The following is a 16,958-nucleotide window of genomic DNA, read 5'->3' on the forward strand; positions in this document are numbered from 1 at the left end:
GTGTGTGTGTGTGTGTGTGTGTGTGTGTGTGTGTGTGTGTGTGTGTGGTGGCTTGAGCTGATAGAACAAAACACCAAAGACTGGGTCAGTTAAACAGACTGTATTTTCTCATCATTCTGGTAGCTAGAAGTCCATAGTGCTGACAGCATAGAGGCATATTTTCTGGCATGGTTGTCCACTTGGGTCTTCACATATCAGAAAGAGGGAGAATGACCTATTATTACTCTCTTCCTCATTGTTATTACAAATCTACTAATCTATCAAGTTAGGAACAGAGTAAAATTACCGTACTCAACCTTAATTACTTCCCAATTGTCCTTTAATCACTGGGTATGCTGAACACAGTTGCATTGGGAGTTAGAACTTCAACACATTAACTCTGGGGGAACATAAGACAGTCCACCAGAAATTATACTGGAATGTCTGCTATAGATGAAGAGTGTTGGTTTTGCTCACTAGCAGAATTTGGCTCATCAAGATTCATGCCAGATACCAGGTAACTTTATTAATATTAATAAAAATTGACAGGGTATATCTCCAGCCAAATGATCCTAAACATTACCAACTACCAATTACTTTTCACATGGGTGAATATCTTTCAGTCTGTAAAATAAGAAGAATTACTAAACAATTTAAAATCCAAAAAGCATTCTATACTGTTTAGGTCACTTGTGAATAGTTTCTTATAGGAAGACAGAACCTACAAGAAAAAAATTGAATCCAATAAGGAATGAATATGAGTAATAAACTATTAAAATTCTTCCAACTGGAAAAAAATGCATTTGGGACTCACCCTTTCACTCAAAATTACCCTTTAAAATACCTCTAGATTGCCCTGAATTTTTCATTTGTAGGTACTGTATTGGATTCGTTTTGCCTGTGTGCTACAGTTTTCCCGACAAGTTAAGCTTTGTCTTATACTTTGGTATATTTTATACCTAAAAGTATGGAAGTAGCCCATGAAAATTCTCATAGACAGCATGAAAGATTTCTAACACAAAGATGGATCAGGACGAGGACATTTCCCCTTGAAATCTCTCAGAAACTTTTAGTGGAACGCCAAGGTCTTCCGGTGTCATGATGGATAAAGTTGAAAGTATAAAACTTCTAAAAATAGTAGATTTTATATTTAAACATTTTTCTTTCTCAAAAATAATTACAATTATTATCAGCTAGAATTTGTCCAAAGATTGTTCTTTCTTTCTTTCTGGTAGTCATCTACCAGTGGAATATACACAGTTGGATGTAAAATAACCGGGGTAAACCAACGGATAACACAACAATCCCCATCATCTATATGCTTATAAGCACAAATTCTACACTATAATCCAGGCACAGTAGTGGACAGCAGTAGCCCTGGCCCTCAAAAGAGCTGAAAGACAGTAGGTTCCGGGACAGCTTAAGCTTCATAATGAGATCTTGTCTCAAAAATAATAATTAAAAAACTCACATACATAAATAATAAACAGACAAAAAACAAGGGCTTGAAGCACGTTGGTAAAGGACTTGTTTACCATACAAAATGCCCTAGGTTTGACCACTAGCACTACAAGGTAAACAAACAAATTCACTAATTTTCCATCAACCTTTAATAAGATTGTAAGACCTTAATGCAAAAGTTAAAGGGATAGTGGCCTAACTATGATAACCACTCCGGTCCCTAACCCTGAGAAATAATTAATGCCTGTGAATGTTTACAATGGAAACATCTGAAGGGTCCCGTCACAGTTAACAGTGAGCACAGAAAAGAAAAAGACGACCATGTCGCTGTTAGTAGAGCATTTTTTGCTTCAGTCAACTTCTAGATGCTTAACCCTAATTTACATAACAACCTCTCAGGCTCAGCTCCTTGAAATGAAACTAATTTGAAAAACCTTCTGATCTCAATACAAGCTATTTTTGCTGTAAAGTTTACGGGAATGGTCACCTTTCTTTGAAAATCGCCTGATTGGCAGTGCTACCGTCAGCAGTAATCCCCCTCTAGACTTTAATGAAATGTTCCTCCCTTTCTCCAGGGCTTTGGATTTTATTTTGGCTCTAATTAACTCCAGATTGACCAATGGGCAGTGAAGGAAACAATTCACTTCAAGAAGAGGCTTATTACAGCCATTATTTTGTCTAAGTACAGCTGCTCTGTTTAGAAAATACAGAAAATAGGGGCCGAGGAGATGGCTCAGCAGTTAAGAGCATGTGCTGCTCTTACAGAGGATGGAGTGTGATTCCCAGCACCTTGGTCTGGTGGTCCATAATCACCTGCAACTCGAGCTCTCAGGGATCTGACAACTCTGCTCACACACCCACCATGCCCATATACACACACGTCTACATAATTTTAAAAACAAAATAAATCTTTTTAAAATAACTGAAAAAATGCAGAAAATATAAATTATTTATCTTGCTATGCTCATTTCAAAGAGCAAGAGAAAGTGGAGCATAAAAAGATTTATTCCCTCACTGTAGCATCATAGGAAATATATATATATTCAAATATACCTATCTATGCATCATAGTCCAAGTAGCTTCTCAAACTCTTCAAAACTATAGTTTGGAAGTAACCAACATGAAGATTTCATTTGAAGTCCCATTGTTGTACAGAAACTTTTGTTGGTTCTCCTTCTCCCTGGCGCGGCGACCTAGCCAGCTCACAGAGGAAGAGGGTCCAGCCAGTCCTGATGGGACCTAATAGGCTAGGGTCAGACAGTAGGGAGGAGGACTTCCCATGTCAGTGGATGAGGGGAGAGAGATTGGGGACAAAGAGTGAGGGAGATGGCACTAGGAGGACATGAGGGAGGGGGCTACAACAGGGATACCAAGTGAATAAATTGGTATTAATAATAATAATATCAGGAATCTGTTCACTTCTTACCACTTTTGTGGCTGCCATTCTGATTCAACACAGGGTTATTTCTTGGTTTGATGCATCAGATTCGGTCTGCTCTAAGCTTCTCTCATCCTGCCAATACTTTTCTGCATGAAACAGCCAGTGTGATTGCCTAGAATCTGTGTTACAGCAGATTATACCTGATTGCAGACTGCCCCATCCTGGGTGTGTGTACTCTCGCCCCTATAATCAATGGCTAAGCCCTTATGATGGTAACTGGAAATGGGCCTGGGGAGAGCATAACACTTAGATGAGCTCTTGAAATTAGGATCTGCGTAATGAGAATCAGATGAGTACCTGCTTTCCCTTGGCCATGTGAAAACATCAAAAGAAGGAAGCCATCTGTGAGTCAGAAAGGAAGCCCCAAGAAGAACTTGGACATCCAAACTGGCAACTTGTTTTAAATTTTTTTTTGCATTTTAGAAACACTTGAAAATAAGTTTGTATTAATTGAGCCATCCAATCTATGCCATTTTGTTATCGCCTCCCCAAGACAATACCTTTGCTTAGTATGACTGGCACACCTTTCAGTGGCCATTCAACAAGATCCTTCATCATCATTCTGGTTACATCCTCAGAGACTCAACCTATGTTAGCCTTAGCCACAGTGCTTCATTCACACTGGTCTTCTTACCATTTCTCTGGTAAGCCAGTACTGTTCCCTAAGTTACCTCTCATAAAGTAACATTATTATCAGCAAATATATTATCATCTTCCTATATAAAATGGAAAACTCCTCTCTTACCAACACATCAGACATTTTCTTCTCTGGTCTTCTTCCTCTATCATGGTTATCAATATCTAGCTATGCCCATAAATATGTGTGTTCACATCTGCTTTTATTCTCACTAATATGTAAACCCAATTATGTCTTTTGTTAACTAGTAATAGCTTTTTTTTTAGTGTACCAAGTAGAATGGTGTTTATTACAGAATAAACACTCAATAAATATTTAAAATCCATGAATAAGTGCTGTTTTCTTTTCAAAGAACAATGAGGAAAAGTTGATGGATGAATATATCATTACTTTATCTTAAATTACAAAACAACCCCAATTCAAATCTCAGCTTTCTAATAACCTCCCTCATTAGAATATAATCATAAAGCCAAATGCTCATTACTTCTTCAGACAGGAACTCACCCATTTTGGGCTGATGATTTATTTATGTGGATCCTTAATGAAAACACTGAAACAACTATAGCTAAGCCATCTTGCCTCTTTTCTTCTTGTATTTATCAAAAGGGGTTTTTATGGGGTGCGTTTCTTTTATTTCTTTGTTTAGTAAGCTAAAAAATATATTGCATTTAATGTGTAAGACAGAGTTCCCTTTTCTTTCATGAAAGGGAAGACGTCCACAGCCACTCATTTATTTATAAGCATTGATTTGGTGCCTACTTTGGACAATGCACCGTTCTAGGCAAATGAATTAGATCAATGAACACATTGAAAGAAAATAGCCTGATCTCAAAGACTTCATTCCAGGAGAGAGGAAAGGGAGATATTAGATACAGTTAGTAAAGAAAATAAATTATACACAAATAAAATGCATGCTATGTGAAGAGAGAAAGTGCTAGTGAAAAGGGGTGAAGAATGGAAAGGAGGTGAAAATGATCACCATGGTTATATTTAAGTAGAGGATCAGATCTCATACTTTATCTGTGTATATATCTGTAGAAAAAAATCTTCAAGTCTGGAAGAACAAAGGTCTTGGGTTGGAGAGTGTTTGGTATGTTGGAGGAAAAAGCAAAAATAGATTAATAACAACAGAAACACTGGTCTATAGAGAAATAGGAGGTGAGACCTGCATGTCAGGGAAGGGCCAGATTATAAAGGCTCTTCTGGGTTGAAGGAACCCTAGATTCTGATCTTCGAGCAAGGTGAGTCATTGGGATATTGATCAGCCAAGTGGCATTGCCAGACAACTCTAATCCTCCTCGTGGTAAGTCTGCACATATGCTCTGTGGCTTTAGGACATAATTATAACCCAATTAGCCTACCATAAATGGAAAGAGCATTCAACACTGTTAACCTACAGAATGTGGGAATAGTAGCTGACTACCCTCATGATTACATGACTGGCTGGAGCTGTGTCTCAGAACTGCCTTCCAGAGTCTCAAGAATATCAAACCATATATTGTTAGCCTAGGAAGAGAAAAGCATTCAAAGTATTTTTTTTCCTGGAAGCATACACCTTTTGTACAATCCTAAAGCTGAAAACGGTGAAGGTGAGTACTATCTGTAAATTTAGGAACCATCTTCTCATACCATATAACAATATTTTATTTGTGTTGAACATTGTTTCTTCTTGTTGTTGCTTTGTTTGAGATAGGTTCTCACTAAGTAGACCAAGTTGGCCCAAACTCACAATCTCTGTGCCTCGGCCTCCCATGGGTTAAACTCATGACCTAAGCTCAAGAACATAAAGGCTGTCTATTATATTTCTACTTCTGCCTGGGAGTTAAGCATCCTCCCTTGAGTCCTTCTTGTTATTTTCTTTGGGTCTGTGAGTTGTAGTATGGTTATTCTGTACTATATATAGCTAAAATCCACTTATAAGTGAGTACATGCCATGTGTGTCTTTCTGGGTCTGGGCTACCACACTTAGGAAGATCTTTTCTAGTTCCATTCATTTGCCTGCAAATTTCATGATTTCCCTGTTTTTAATAGCTGAATAGTATTCCATTGTGTAAATGTACCATAATTTCTTTATTCCATTCTTTAGTTGAAGGACACCTAGATTGTTTCCAGATTCTGGCTATTATGAATAAAGCTGCTATGAACATAACTGACCAAGTGTCTTTGTTGTATGGTGGAGCATCTTTTGGGTATATGCCCAGGAGTGTTAAATCTGTGTCTTGAGGTAGATCTATTCTCAGTTTTCTGAGATAGCACCAGATAGATTTCCTGAGTGGCTGTACAAGTTTGCACTCCCACCAACAATGGAAGAGTGTTTCTTTTTCTCCACAATCTCACCAGAATGTGCTGTTACTTGTGTTTTTTATCTTAGCCATTGTGATGGGTGCAAGCTGGAATATCGGAGTCATTTTGACTTGCATTTCCCTGATAACTAAAGACACTGAGCATTTCTTTAAGTGCTTCTCACCATTTGATACTCCTCTGCTGAGAATTCTCTGTTTCTCTCTGTACCCAATTTTTAAATTGGATAATTTGGTTTGTTGGTGTGTAATTTCTTGGGTTCTTTATATATTTTAGATTTAAGCCCTTTGTCATATGTAAGGTTGGTAAAAAAAAAAAAGAGAGAGAGAGAGAGAGAGAACAGGGTAAGAGAGGAAACACAGAAAAATGAGAGACCTGGGGAAAAATCAGACCAGGAGAGAGCAGGAATTGGAAGACAGAGGGCTTGCAGAGAGTAAAAAAGCCTTTGGCAAGGACTTCTCTTTTACAAGCTGGAGACCTACAACAGGGTAAGCTCCTGGGAAGATATGATGGTGACTCTAGCTAAAACTCCTGATAACAGGGGTCATGGAGTTTGAAGACTAGACACAACTCCTAGTGGAAGGAGAGGAACACCAATCCACCCACAAAAACCTTGACCCAAAAATTTACCCTTCCTACAACATATGCAGAAACAAAAATAGACCAAAGATTGAGGGAATGTCTAACCAATGACTGGATCAACATGAGACTCATCTCAAGGGAGACAGCCAAACCCCTGACATGATAAAGGATACTCTGCTATGCTTGCAGATAGAGGCCTCACATAGGTGTCCTCTGAGTGGCTCCACCCAGCATCTGATGGAAACAGATGCAGAGACCACCACCAAACATTGGATGGAGTCCAGGAAATCTTGTGAAAGAGTTGGGGAAAGAATAGAAGAACCCAGAGGGACAGGAACTCCACAAGAAGACCAACAGAGCCAATTAACCAGGGCCCAGGGGAGACTTTGGAGACTGAAGCACCAACCAAAAACCATGCATAGACTGGCCTTTGGTCTCCTACACAGATGTAGCCTATGGGTAACTCAGTCCTCATATAGGTTCCCTGGTAACGGGAAAACATGGGGGCTGACTCTGACATGGACTCTGTTGCCTGCTCTTCGATCACTCTCCCCCCAGCAGGGCTACTTCACCAGGTCACAGGGAGAGAGGATGCTCTCAGTTCTGATACAACTAGATATGCTGGGAAGGGGCCTCCTCCTCTTTGATGAGTAGGGAAGGGAGCATAGGGAAGACACGGAGGGAGGGTGGAAAGGAGGGAGAGGCTTACGATAGGGATGTGAAATGAATAAACAAAAATTAAAGTTGAAAAAAAAGTAAATTACATTTTTGAAAAAGAACAAGAAGCCTGGAGGGAGAGGAGTAACTAGGAAAATGGTGAGAAAACAGCAGGGACTTACTGAATTTAGATGAGTGGGAATGAAAGACTGGTCCACATTGTTTTCAAAATGGCTTGAGTTCACATTAAGAATGTTAATTTGTTTATACTCACTGAGTATCTGCCATACTATTGTGTGTGTGTGTGTGTGTGTGTGTGTGTGTGTGTGTGTGTGTTTCCATAGTTCCCTGCTCCTAACTCCCTTCCCAGGGCAGGCATAACAGCTAGAAGTTCTCTCTACCAAGGCAAGTCATAGAAAATACACTCTTATTCCACATTTCAGTCTCACTGAAAGTCCCTGTGTCATATCTTGTCTACTAGCAGATAAAACGACCTTTATTCAGAAGGGATCTATTACCATAGTGTAGAAAGGAATGCCATACTTAGAAGCCTAAAAGAAATTAATGAGATAGGTCCGTTGGTTTTCTCCAGCCAGTCCCCCCCCTTTTGCCCAATCATATTTCTATACCATTATACAAAACTCAAAACACATTCATGTAGTGAATTCTAAACGGACAGGACCTCAGGACAGTTAAACGCTAGGAGACCCTTGGAGGGTGCTGGTCCCAGAGAAGGCGACCACTACTGGTGAGAAGAAATACAGCATGTGATAGGTCGGGCAGCAAGGGGAACAGAAGTCATCTGTGTGGATTGTCTGTGAAAGCAGAAGGAAAACAGCTCTTCTTGTTGGTTTGCATTTGTTCTGTGCCATCCAGTGCAGGTGCCAGGTAGAAAGTAAAAGTTAAACTTGAGAGGAAAGTCTGAGACGTAAATCTAGAAGTCATCAGCCTCAGCGAATTGTCTTTGGTGTTTACAAATAAAAGAGATTCCACCAGAGTCAGTAACAACGGAAAGAGATATCAAAGTTCACTCTGGAGCACACATTTGTGAAGCAACTAGAAAGATTTAAAGGGGGAAAGAAGTAGAATAAGAAAATAATTTTTTAAAATGTGCAGTTCTAAAAGATAGACAAAAAAAATGAGGAAAAAGTGAAGTTGAGCCTCGAGGAGCTGAGAAGAACAATCGTGTCAGATGCCGCTGATGAAGACTAAAAACTAATGGTGGGATTTGCAGTGTGGAAGTTTTAGTGAACCTGAGAAGTTTTAGCGCAGGATAAAGGGCAAAAGGCTGATGCAGAGTACATTCACAGAAGACAAGAAAAAGAGAAATCAAAGCCCAGCCACAAAGACAATCCTTTCAAAGAAGTTTAGCTGTATAAGGAGGGAAAGAAATAGATCCACAGCCAGAGTGAGCAGACATATAGCCAGGGGAGCTAAGAAAACAGTGCCATACTTTTAATGCTGATAGATAAGAAACCAGGAATGAGGAGAAACTGAACACTGGGGAGAAGTGAAGAATGGCTGAAGTGATGTCTTTGAGCAGGTGAGAAAAGAGAGTGAGAGGGGCACACAAAAGGAGGGCCCATCTCTTCCAAACCAAGGCCTGATACTCCTGATCATCCTGGGTGTGAAAGTAGAGTATAAGGCAGAAGGCTTATGCAGTAATCAAATGTGTAATCGCTGGAAATTCATATCCTAGTCTAGGAACCAAATATCGCTGTTCAGATAATTTAAACATTATGTTGGAGATCTCTTCATAAATATATGTCAAGCTAGACTCTGGTTGAATTAGTAAAAATATGCTTAGAAGAAATCTCAGTTATGAATGTCTGAAACTCTTAAAACTTGGGAAGGAGTGGGGGAAAACATCAGGCAAATAGAATATGTAATAACACTGTCAAGTCAGTAAAATTGTTTTGAGAAATATTTAAAATTAGATTTGAAGTTTTTAGTGAAAGATGGCCCAACTTGTTACCATTATGTAATACGATGTATATAGTAACTATTCAATAAATGCCTGCTGAATTAATTAGTTAATTCAGCCTTACAGTTAGTTTTTGTTACATTAAATCCTCCATCTCATATTATGGCTTGCTTGTTTATAGTGTAATAATCCTGTACATCATTCCCATGAAATGCATTGTTTTCATTGATTTCTTTCAACTTTAATATTTTGTTTATTTCTTTTTTATTAGTGGTTAAATATCACAAATAGTGAGTATCTTGTATAGGTTCTGTTTGTTAGTACTGAAAGTATACAGCATGTAATAGTTACAAAATAGCTTAACAAGAGCAGTTAAATGGCCATATTATAGAATAATTAATGAAGGAATAAAATGCCTTGTTAAATTGTGCTAAAATAACTGTGAAATGTTGGAATAACTGTGTCTATTTTAATAGGATTTGGTGTTGCTTTCACAAAAATGGTTGTCAAATGGAGTTTAGGAACATATAAAACACTTCCTATTGAAAGAAATTATAACCATCATTTTGGCTTACAAGAAAAATCACCAGATCGAGTACTTTCCAAAATAAATTACTTTCATAAAATGGAAGAATTTGTGTCTTATGTTTAAAGAGGGGAAGGGAAAGCTGCCTGAAGACTCAGTTCTGTGATACTTGGTAGAGTAAAAAGCAAAGCTCTGTTGTACCAAACTCTCTAAGGCACTAATCTTCATAGCCCACAAAGGACCCACAATAGACCCCACCGACAACCACAAAACTGAGCCTTACAGCATGCTGTCTATCACACTGTAGAAAAATGTTGACTCCATCAAAGTGATTCACAGCGTCCAAGGAAGACCTGGGCTTGCTCTCCTACACAATTCCAAAATAATCTCTCTTTCCCACCATTAATTAAACCCAATCTCTTTTGACAGGCTAATTTGAGGAATTCTTACCAAAGAAAGCATTTTGAGAGTAAATTTATGTTCCACACAATGAGGCCGAAGATTTTTATCTTAAAAAGCAATATTAGATATGGACTTTAGCCAAATAGTCACATCATACTAATTATTTATTTTTGAAAAAGGTAAAGAAGACATACTTTTAAAAATATCAAAACAAACTTCAATTAAACTATGAGTCTTACAATTAACACGAAATGGTAATACACAGTTATACCAAATGAAACAAGGCTATATTCACCACTTAAAAACAAGCATCATAAGACGTATAATGCTTAGTAGTCTATACAAAAAAGGAAAAATTTAATAAGCTATACTGTTAGTGTATTTCAAATTACATATGTGTATATCTGTATGTGTTCCAACTACAACATGAAATATCTAGAGGTTTTATTTTTTGCAAGTAGCAGAACATCATTATCCCCCTCATCAACACTAAAATCAAAAAGACATGTGAGGCTGGAGAGGAGGTGAAGCATGTAAAAAAGCCTGCATCCAAACATGAAGAACTGGAGCCCCAGCACCCGTGGGGGAGGAGTGTGGAGGGAGAAGCCAGTTGTGTTGATGTGAGTGTCTGTGCTCAGAGTGTTGGGGAGGTGGAGACAAGCAGAACCTTGGGGCTCTCTGGCTAGCCTGGCTGAACCGGTGAGCCTCAAGCTCCTGATTAAACAGGATAGAGACAAAAATCAATTAATGAAAGCAACGTGTTGCAATGGGAGTGAAACATCAGGCTATCTCTGTCTCAAAATCAAGGTACAGAGTTACTGAGAAATGATGCCTGAAGCTGACCTCTGGCCTCCACATGCATTACTATGCCACACACACACACACACACACATTCATACACACACATGCAAAAACAGAAAAATCAGGTACGTCTAATATTGCTTAAACAAAACCCTATCGTTCAAACCAGCATTTCTTAGTCTCAAACTCTAGTAAGAAAATGTATCCTACTACATATCTGTTCCATTCTAGAAAATGAGGAGTCATTAGTGTGATTTACAGGATCCCAGGTATGCACGGACACCTGCCTTCCACAAGGCTCAGAATAATCTCTGTTCTTTCTCACCAGCCGCTCTGCTCTGGATTCACATAAAGAGGAGGCTTCCCTGTAAGTACACTTCACAGCTATAGCACAGAACTCACACTCTTCGTTTAAAGTGGTATTAAATATTTCCCTATCAGACTCAAGTGCTCGGCTATATTTTAAACTTTGTGAGTATCAACCTCATTCGTCCCTTTAAACACTGTATTACTTCCTCCACGTCTCCTTGAGGGCAGAAAGTCCTATGACAAAATGCTTGTGCTCCCTCTACAGCCTCAGCACTGTGCCAGGCACGCAATGAATTTTCCCATAAAAGCAAGTGTGCTGTCTTGAAAAGAAGCAGTCAAGCAAACTCCTTTACAACACATCGATTTACAAATTACAGAGCATCAGCAAAGGAAAGCCGAAAACTATCTGCCATGATTAATTGAAATCTAAATAGGGTGAATAGCAAAATATTGTGCCAGTCATTTTATCTGCCGTCTAATTAACTTATAAACATCTCTGATGAGAACACATTTGCAATAGTTAGGTATGCCTCCATGTTGATGCTGCTGTGATTCGTCAGACTTGTTTCTTCACAGTTTTTCTCTCCACATTTCTTGCAATGGCTTTTGCAAGTAAGAAATTAACAAAATTAGCTAATATATTATCCCATTAGTAAATAATTTGCTTTATTAAAGTGATGCACACTTTTTTGAGTGCTGGAAAGTTCTAGAATCTCCTTTTTTAACAGCATTTCAAATTTCACAGCATTACATAGCCTGAATTTGAAATCCTAACCCATTCATTCTTATTTATATGATCTACTCACATTATTCCATTACCAAATCTCTAAATTTCTTCCTCTGAAAAATTATAAAATAATAGATACTACTTCAAGAGACCATGATAGTAAGTGGGTAAAAACGAACAAAGATCATAAGAATAACTCATATTTTATGAACACAAACACAGTTGCAATTTTTTTGTTGTCAATATGGTTTGTCTGTAATAAAAAGGTAACTTAATTCTATGTATGCGTACAGTGTTTTGCATAAAACAGCCCTGTAAGTGCTCATGGAATGCGTATAGAAAGTCTTGTTGACTATAACAGGCATACTCTATTGTGTAACAATACCAAAAAGTAAAAACTCTATGTGACTCATACAGATGGCTTTCATTACTCGACTTAGAACTATTAATATAAATTATACTGTGTACACTATCGGCTTATGCTGACTCAAACTGATAAATAAATAGCTTTGTTTATCAAGGAGAATAAATTGGTGTGCAAACCTAACAAGACGCACTAGAATTCCTCTCAAGGAGCTCTCCCTGAAAGCTACATGGGGTGAAAACTCAAATCCTTAGCTATAAGCTAGCGTGAGCTATGTCACTACGTCACAGTCAACAAAGTTAAACTTTTCAGCATCAGAAATGAAACAGAACAGAGAAGTTCAGAAATAATACATTGAAAAGTCAAACAGAGAAAATGACTGCTAAAGAAAAGAAAGAAAGATCCAAGCCTGGTATAGTGGCTTATGCCTCCAACTGCAGGACGTGGGATACTGAGGAGGAGGCTCACTGTGAGTTTGAGCACTGCCTGGGCTACATACTGTTCTCTAGGTCTGCTTGGGCATTCAAAGAGTTGGGTGAGGGGAAGGCCAGCTCACCACAGCCTTCTGGATCTGCATTATCTTGTACCTCATTACACCGAGCTCAGAGTGTCCACTCTTTTACTCCTTCTGTTTCATGCCTGCTTACCTCTTTGCCACTTCAAACACACCGTGAAGCTCTGATTGCAAACTCTAGGCACTTTGTTCCCTCTGATAATAACTCATGTCCTATGATTTCCACTGGGATCTCATTTTCATTGTCTTGAGTTGATATCTAAACACTTCCAAATAAATACTTTTGTGTTAAAAACTATAATTAATTAATTATAGTTAATTAATTATTTTTTAAAAGCCTCAGACTCTCATACATGCCACATCTGGCACTCATATACTTCCTAAACTTCTATTCTGGTTAGTTATTAAGATTGATTGATTGATTGATTGATTGATTGATTGATTGATTGATTTAACCCAGGTCTCACAACATGGCCCAGCTGGCCTCAAACTTGTCATCCTCCTGCTTCAGCCTTTTTAGTGCTGTAATGACTGGTGGGTGGCACTATAGCTAGCATGTTAGCTGTTTAATGATTGTCTCCAGCTGACAAGCATATTTGCTACTAATTGGCTTTCTGTCTGTCATCACCTGGTAGAATGAAATCTCTTAGAAAGAAAGGATTTTTGCCTATTTTGGTCACTACAGTATTTCCATCATATGAAAAAATGAGTGGCTGCATTGTCTTCTTCTGTGGCCTGGTAAGGCTGCTCCCCACTTGGGGGTGGTGATCAAAGAGCAGGCCAATCAGTTCATGTCAGAGACAGTCCCTGTTCCCATTACTATGAAGGCCATTTGGATACTGAACTGCCATAAGCTACCTCTGTGCAGGGGTTCCAGTCCATCTCCGTGAGTAGTCCTTGGTTGGAGTATCAGTTTCAGAAAAGACCCCTATGCCCAGAATTTTAGGATTTGTCGCTGTCCTTTTGGACCTCCTGTCCTCTCAGATCTTACTATCTCCCACTTCTTTCATAAGATTCCCTGTACTCTGCCCAAAGTTTGGCTATGAGTATCAACATCTTCAATACCTTTCAGGGTAGAGCCTTTCAGAGGCCCTCTGTGATAGGCCCCTTTTCAGTGGTCTGGGAGAAGGACATGGTGGGAAAGAGGGAGGGTGGGGTTAGGAGGGGATGAGGGAAGGAGGTACAGGGAGAATACAAAGAGAATAAACAGCAATTAATAAAAAAATAAATTAAAAAAAGAAAAAATGACTATGGAAGACTCTTACTAAATGCATACAGAATGCATGAGGGAAGCAAAGAAAGGTAGAATGAGCCTTGGGGAACAATTTTTTGATAAATCTGAAGGGTCAAAGCAGTCTCAGTTAAAATCTAGAATATATCTACAGGCATCATTAACAAAGTTTGAGGTAGTGGATGTAAAATTTACTTAAAATGTACTTCGTAATATATGATGGAAGTTGAGGATTTGTCAAAAATGATTCTGTGACTAGAGATTTTATGTAAGGAATATTTAGAAAACGTACTTACAAATCCATTAGCATACACATCTACAGATAGAGGAAATAAGTAGACCTTTACAAGAAATTTCATAAAGCACCCTGAGCTGCAGTAACTCCCCTAGATATATAAAAAGGAGTGTGCTGGCGTAAGTCAAATCATTCAATTATATACACCATAAGGTAGCTTAACAAGTAGTAGCAATGGTGAATAAAGCTTTTTTTTTTTCTGCAGATGAAAGCCTGCATGGTTCAATTGTGAGTGAAATAGAGGAGCAGAAATGAATCCTGCTGCAAGCTGACAGTTCCATGGAACCCCCTGAAGTTATAAATTGAGTTCTTCTGCTAATCACTTGTCTGAAGGGGACAGAGAAGGATCCACATTTTATTTCTGTTGCTGAACTTGCAACATAAGCACTTGTGAATTTTACATTAGGGTCAAGCTGGGAAGTTCCCAGTTACCTGGTGAAGATAACAGCACACCACCTCCCATGCAAATGAGGTCAGGCAGTCTTTTCTGCCTTGGGTGACTACCAGTGAGATTTCAGTGAAACAGTTTCTATAGAGGAAGCAGATATAAAAAGGAAAGGTACAGATCCTATCTGAAATAAAACTTTGTTTGTAAATGCTGAGTGAATATTTCCAAAAGACCTTACAAGTTTTCAATACAGTTCATTACATGGAATGCCATGCCAAGATGACAATGTCAGCTCTTCTCTCTAGTTTCTGAACTCCTCATTGTATGACCAATAAAGGAGACCAACAGAGCCATAAAATCTGAGCCCGGGGGGACCTGCAGAGATTGATACCCCAACCAAGGACAGTGCATGGAGAGGACTTAAAACCTCAGCACAGATGTAGCCCATAGACTCAGTCTCCAAGTGGGGACACTAGTAAGGGGAGCAGGGACTTTCTCTGGCATGAACTCAGTAGCTGGCTCTCTGATCACCTTTTCAGAAACTTGATTTTGGATGTGACATCACAATGGCCTTTTGTTTCCCACTCACCCCTCTCTTACCATTTCCTTTCCAAGTATATTTTGTTTTTGTCAGAATCCACAGAATCCACAGTGTAACCTTGCCAGACCACAGAGGAAGACAATGCAACCAGTCCTGATGAGACTTGATAGGCTAGGGTCAAATAGAAGGGGAAGAGGACCTCCCCCCTATCAGTGGACTCTGAGAGGGTCATGGCAGGAGAAGAGGGAGGAAGGATAGCATTGGGAGGAGATGAGAGAGGGTTAAAAGAAAAAAGCAGGCAGGTACTTTAATGAAATAGGCCCAATTCTCCAGGGAAGTGAACCTGTGGTTCAAACTAACACTTTTGATCAAATAAACACTTTATTCTTCTCAACAACAAGAACAAAAATGTATCTTCTGTGGATTCTGACAAAAACAAAACATACTTGGAAAGGAAATGGTAAGAGAGGGGTGAGTGGGAAACAAAAGGCCATTGTGATGTCACATCCAAAATCAAGTTTCTGAAAAGGGAAAGGAACGTCAACATTTCTAATGCATATGTGCACCCTTTATACTGTCCTGGAACATTCTAGCTCACTTCCTGCCAAAAGCACAGGCTCATTCAAATTGGAATAATACATTAATGTGTTTATTCACAGGACCAACAATTACTGAGCACATTCGCTCTGTAAAAGGAATGCACACAAGAACATTCCATTATTGTAACAATTTCCATTGTTACCAAGTTTTTCTTCTGTCACTTTTTTATTAGCTTAGATGTATACTACAAATACAATCTTAAAAAATAACTTAAAGGAAAGCCAATTCATGAATATTTGACATATAACAGTTTGGAGACAGAAAGGTTATCCATGTCAGCTCTGGATACAATATTGCCTAGTTCTGAGAGTCAGACAGACCAGGGTGTCTCAATGCTAGGAAACACCTTCAATCCCCTTATATGAAATGTGCTCTAATTGCATCTGGCCACGTGGTTGTTGTAGTGATTAAACGTGATTTTTGGCAAGCACCCCTCCATAGGCTGTATTTAACAAATTGTAGCTATTTAGGTTATTTTTTGGAATTCTGACTCACATAATGCCTTCCTTAATTCCCATGAGCACTTACTGGCAAGACTCCAGGACATTAATCTTATTTTACCTCCTCAGAAGAAATTATTTTTGTCCTTCATCTCTAAAAATATTAACCTTTGAATTTGTAAGCTTCTGGATGACTCAACTAATGATGAAGAAGAAATTCCATCGTCTGGGAGTCCTTCCAATAAAATAACCAAGAAATTCTTACCTAGTTTTGGCAAAGAATAGGGCACTTTAAAGTAGTCTTCATAAAATTCTATTAATCTCTTTGTAATGTGGAGAGCATAGTCCCCGGATCCTCTTCTGATAGCGTCGGGTCTTGCATATAATCGAACCTAATTAAAAATATATATAAAAGTTACTTTAGCCTTTTGGTACTTGAGTTTTATTTTCCCTGTACATATGAATCTGCACAAATCACTTTGTATAGCATAAAAATTAAACAGTTCTTGTTTATATATCAAAGCACACTGTGGTGAAAGAGCCAAATTTAAACAACTGACATAGCTGAGTTGAGCAAGTCACAATTTCCTCACTTTCCAGGATGCCATAGAAAAGATTTATACACCTTGCGTCAAAATAAATATTCTAAGTTATCACTTACATGTGCTTGCTAGAGATATGAAGGCATGGTGGATTAGTATAATGGATGCCTGGCTCAGCAAGGGAGAAAACTCACCGTCTGTTAAGACATGCTGCATCAGGGCTTTGGAAGAATTACCAGATTAGAAAAAGTGTGTGTGTGTGTGTGTGTGTGTGTGTGTGTGTGTGTGTGTGTGTG

The 16,958-nt window shown here is 38.7% G+C and overlaps 1 protein-coding gene across 1 annotated transcript in view; it reads right to left on the reverse strand.

Annotated features, from left to right (window-relative positions):
- The window catches only part of Trhde (thyrotropin releasing hormone degrading enzyme), a 481,130-nt gene that overhangs the window by 342,964 nt on the left and 121,208 nt on the right, over positions 1-16,958 (reverse strand). The window contains exon 3 of the mRNA XM_055626014.1: positions 16,386-16,512. Coding sequence (XP_055481989.1) covers positions 16,386-16,512 — 127 coding nt within the window. The remainder of the gene's footprint in view (positions 1-16,385; positions 16,513-16,958) is intronic.

This window comes from Psammomys obesus, unplaced genomic scaffold (genome assembly GCF_907164565.1).
Source record: "Psammomys obesus unplaced genomic scaffold, mPsaObe1.curated_primary_1811, whole genome shotgun sequence".
NCBI lineage: Eukaryota > Metazoa > Chordata > Mammalia > Rodentia > Muridae > Psammomys > Psammomys obesus.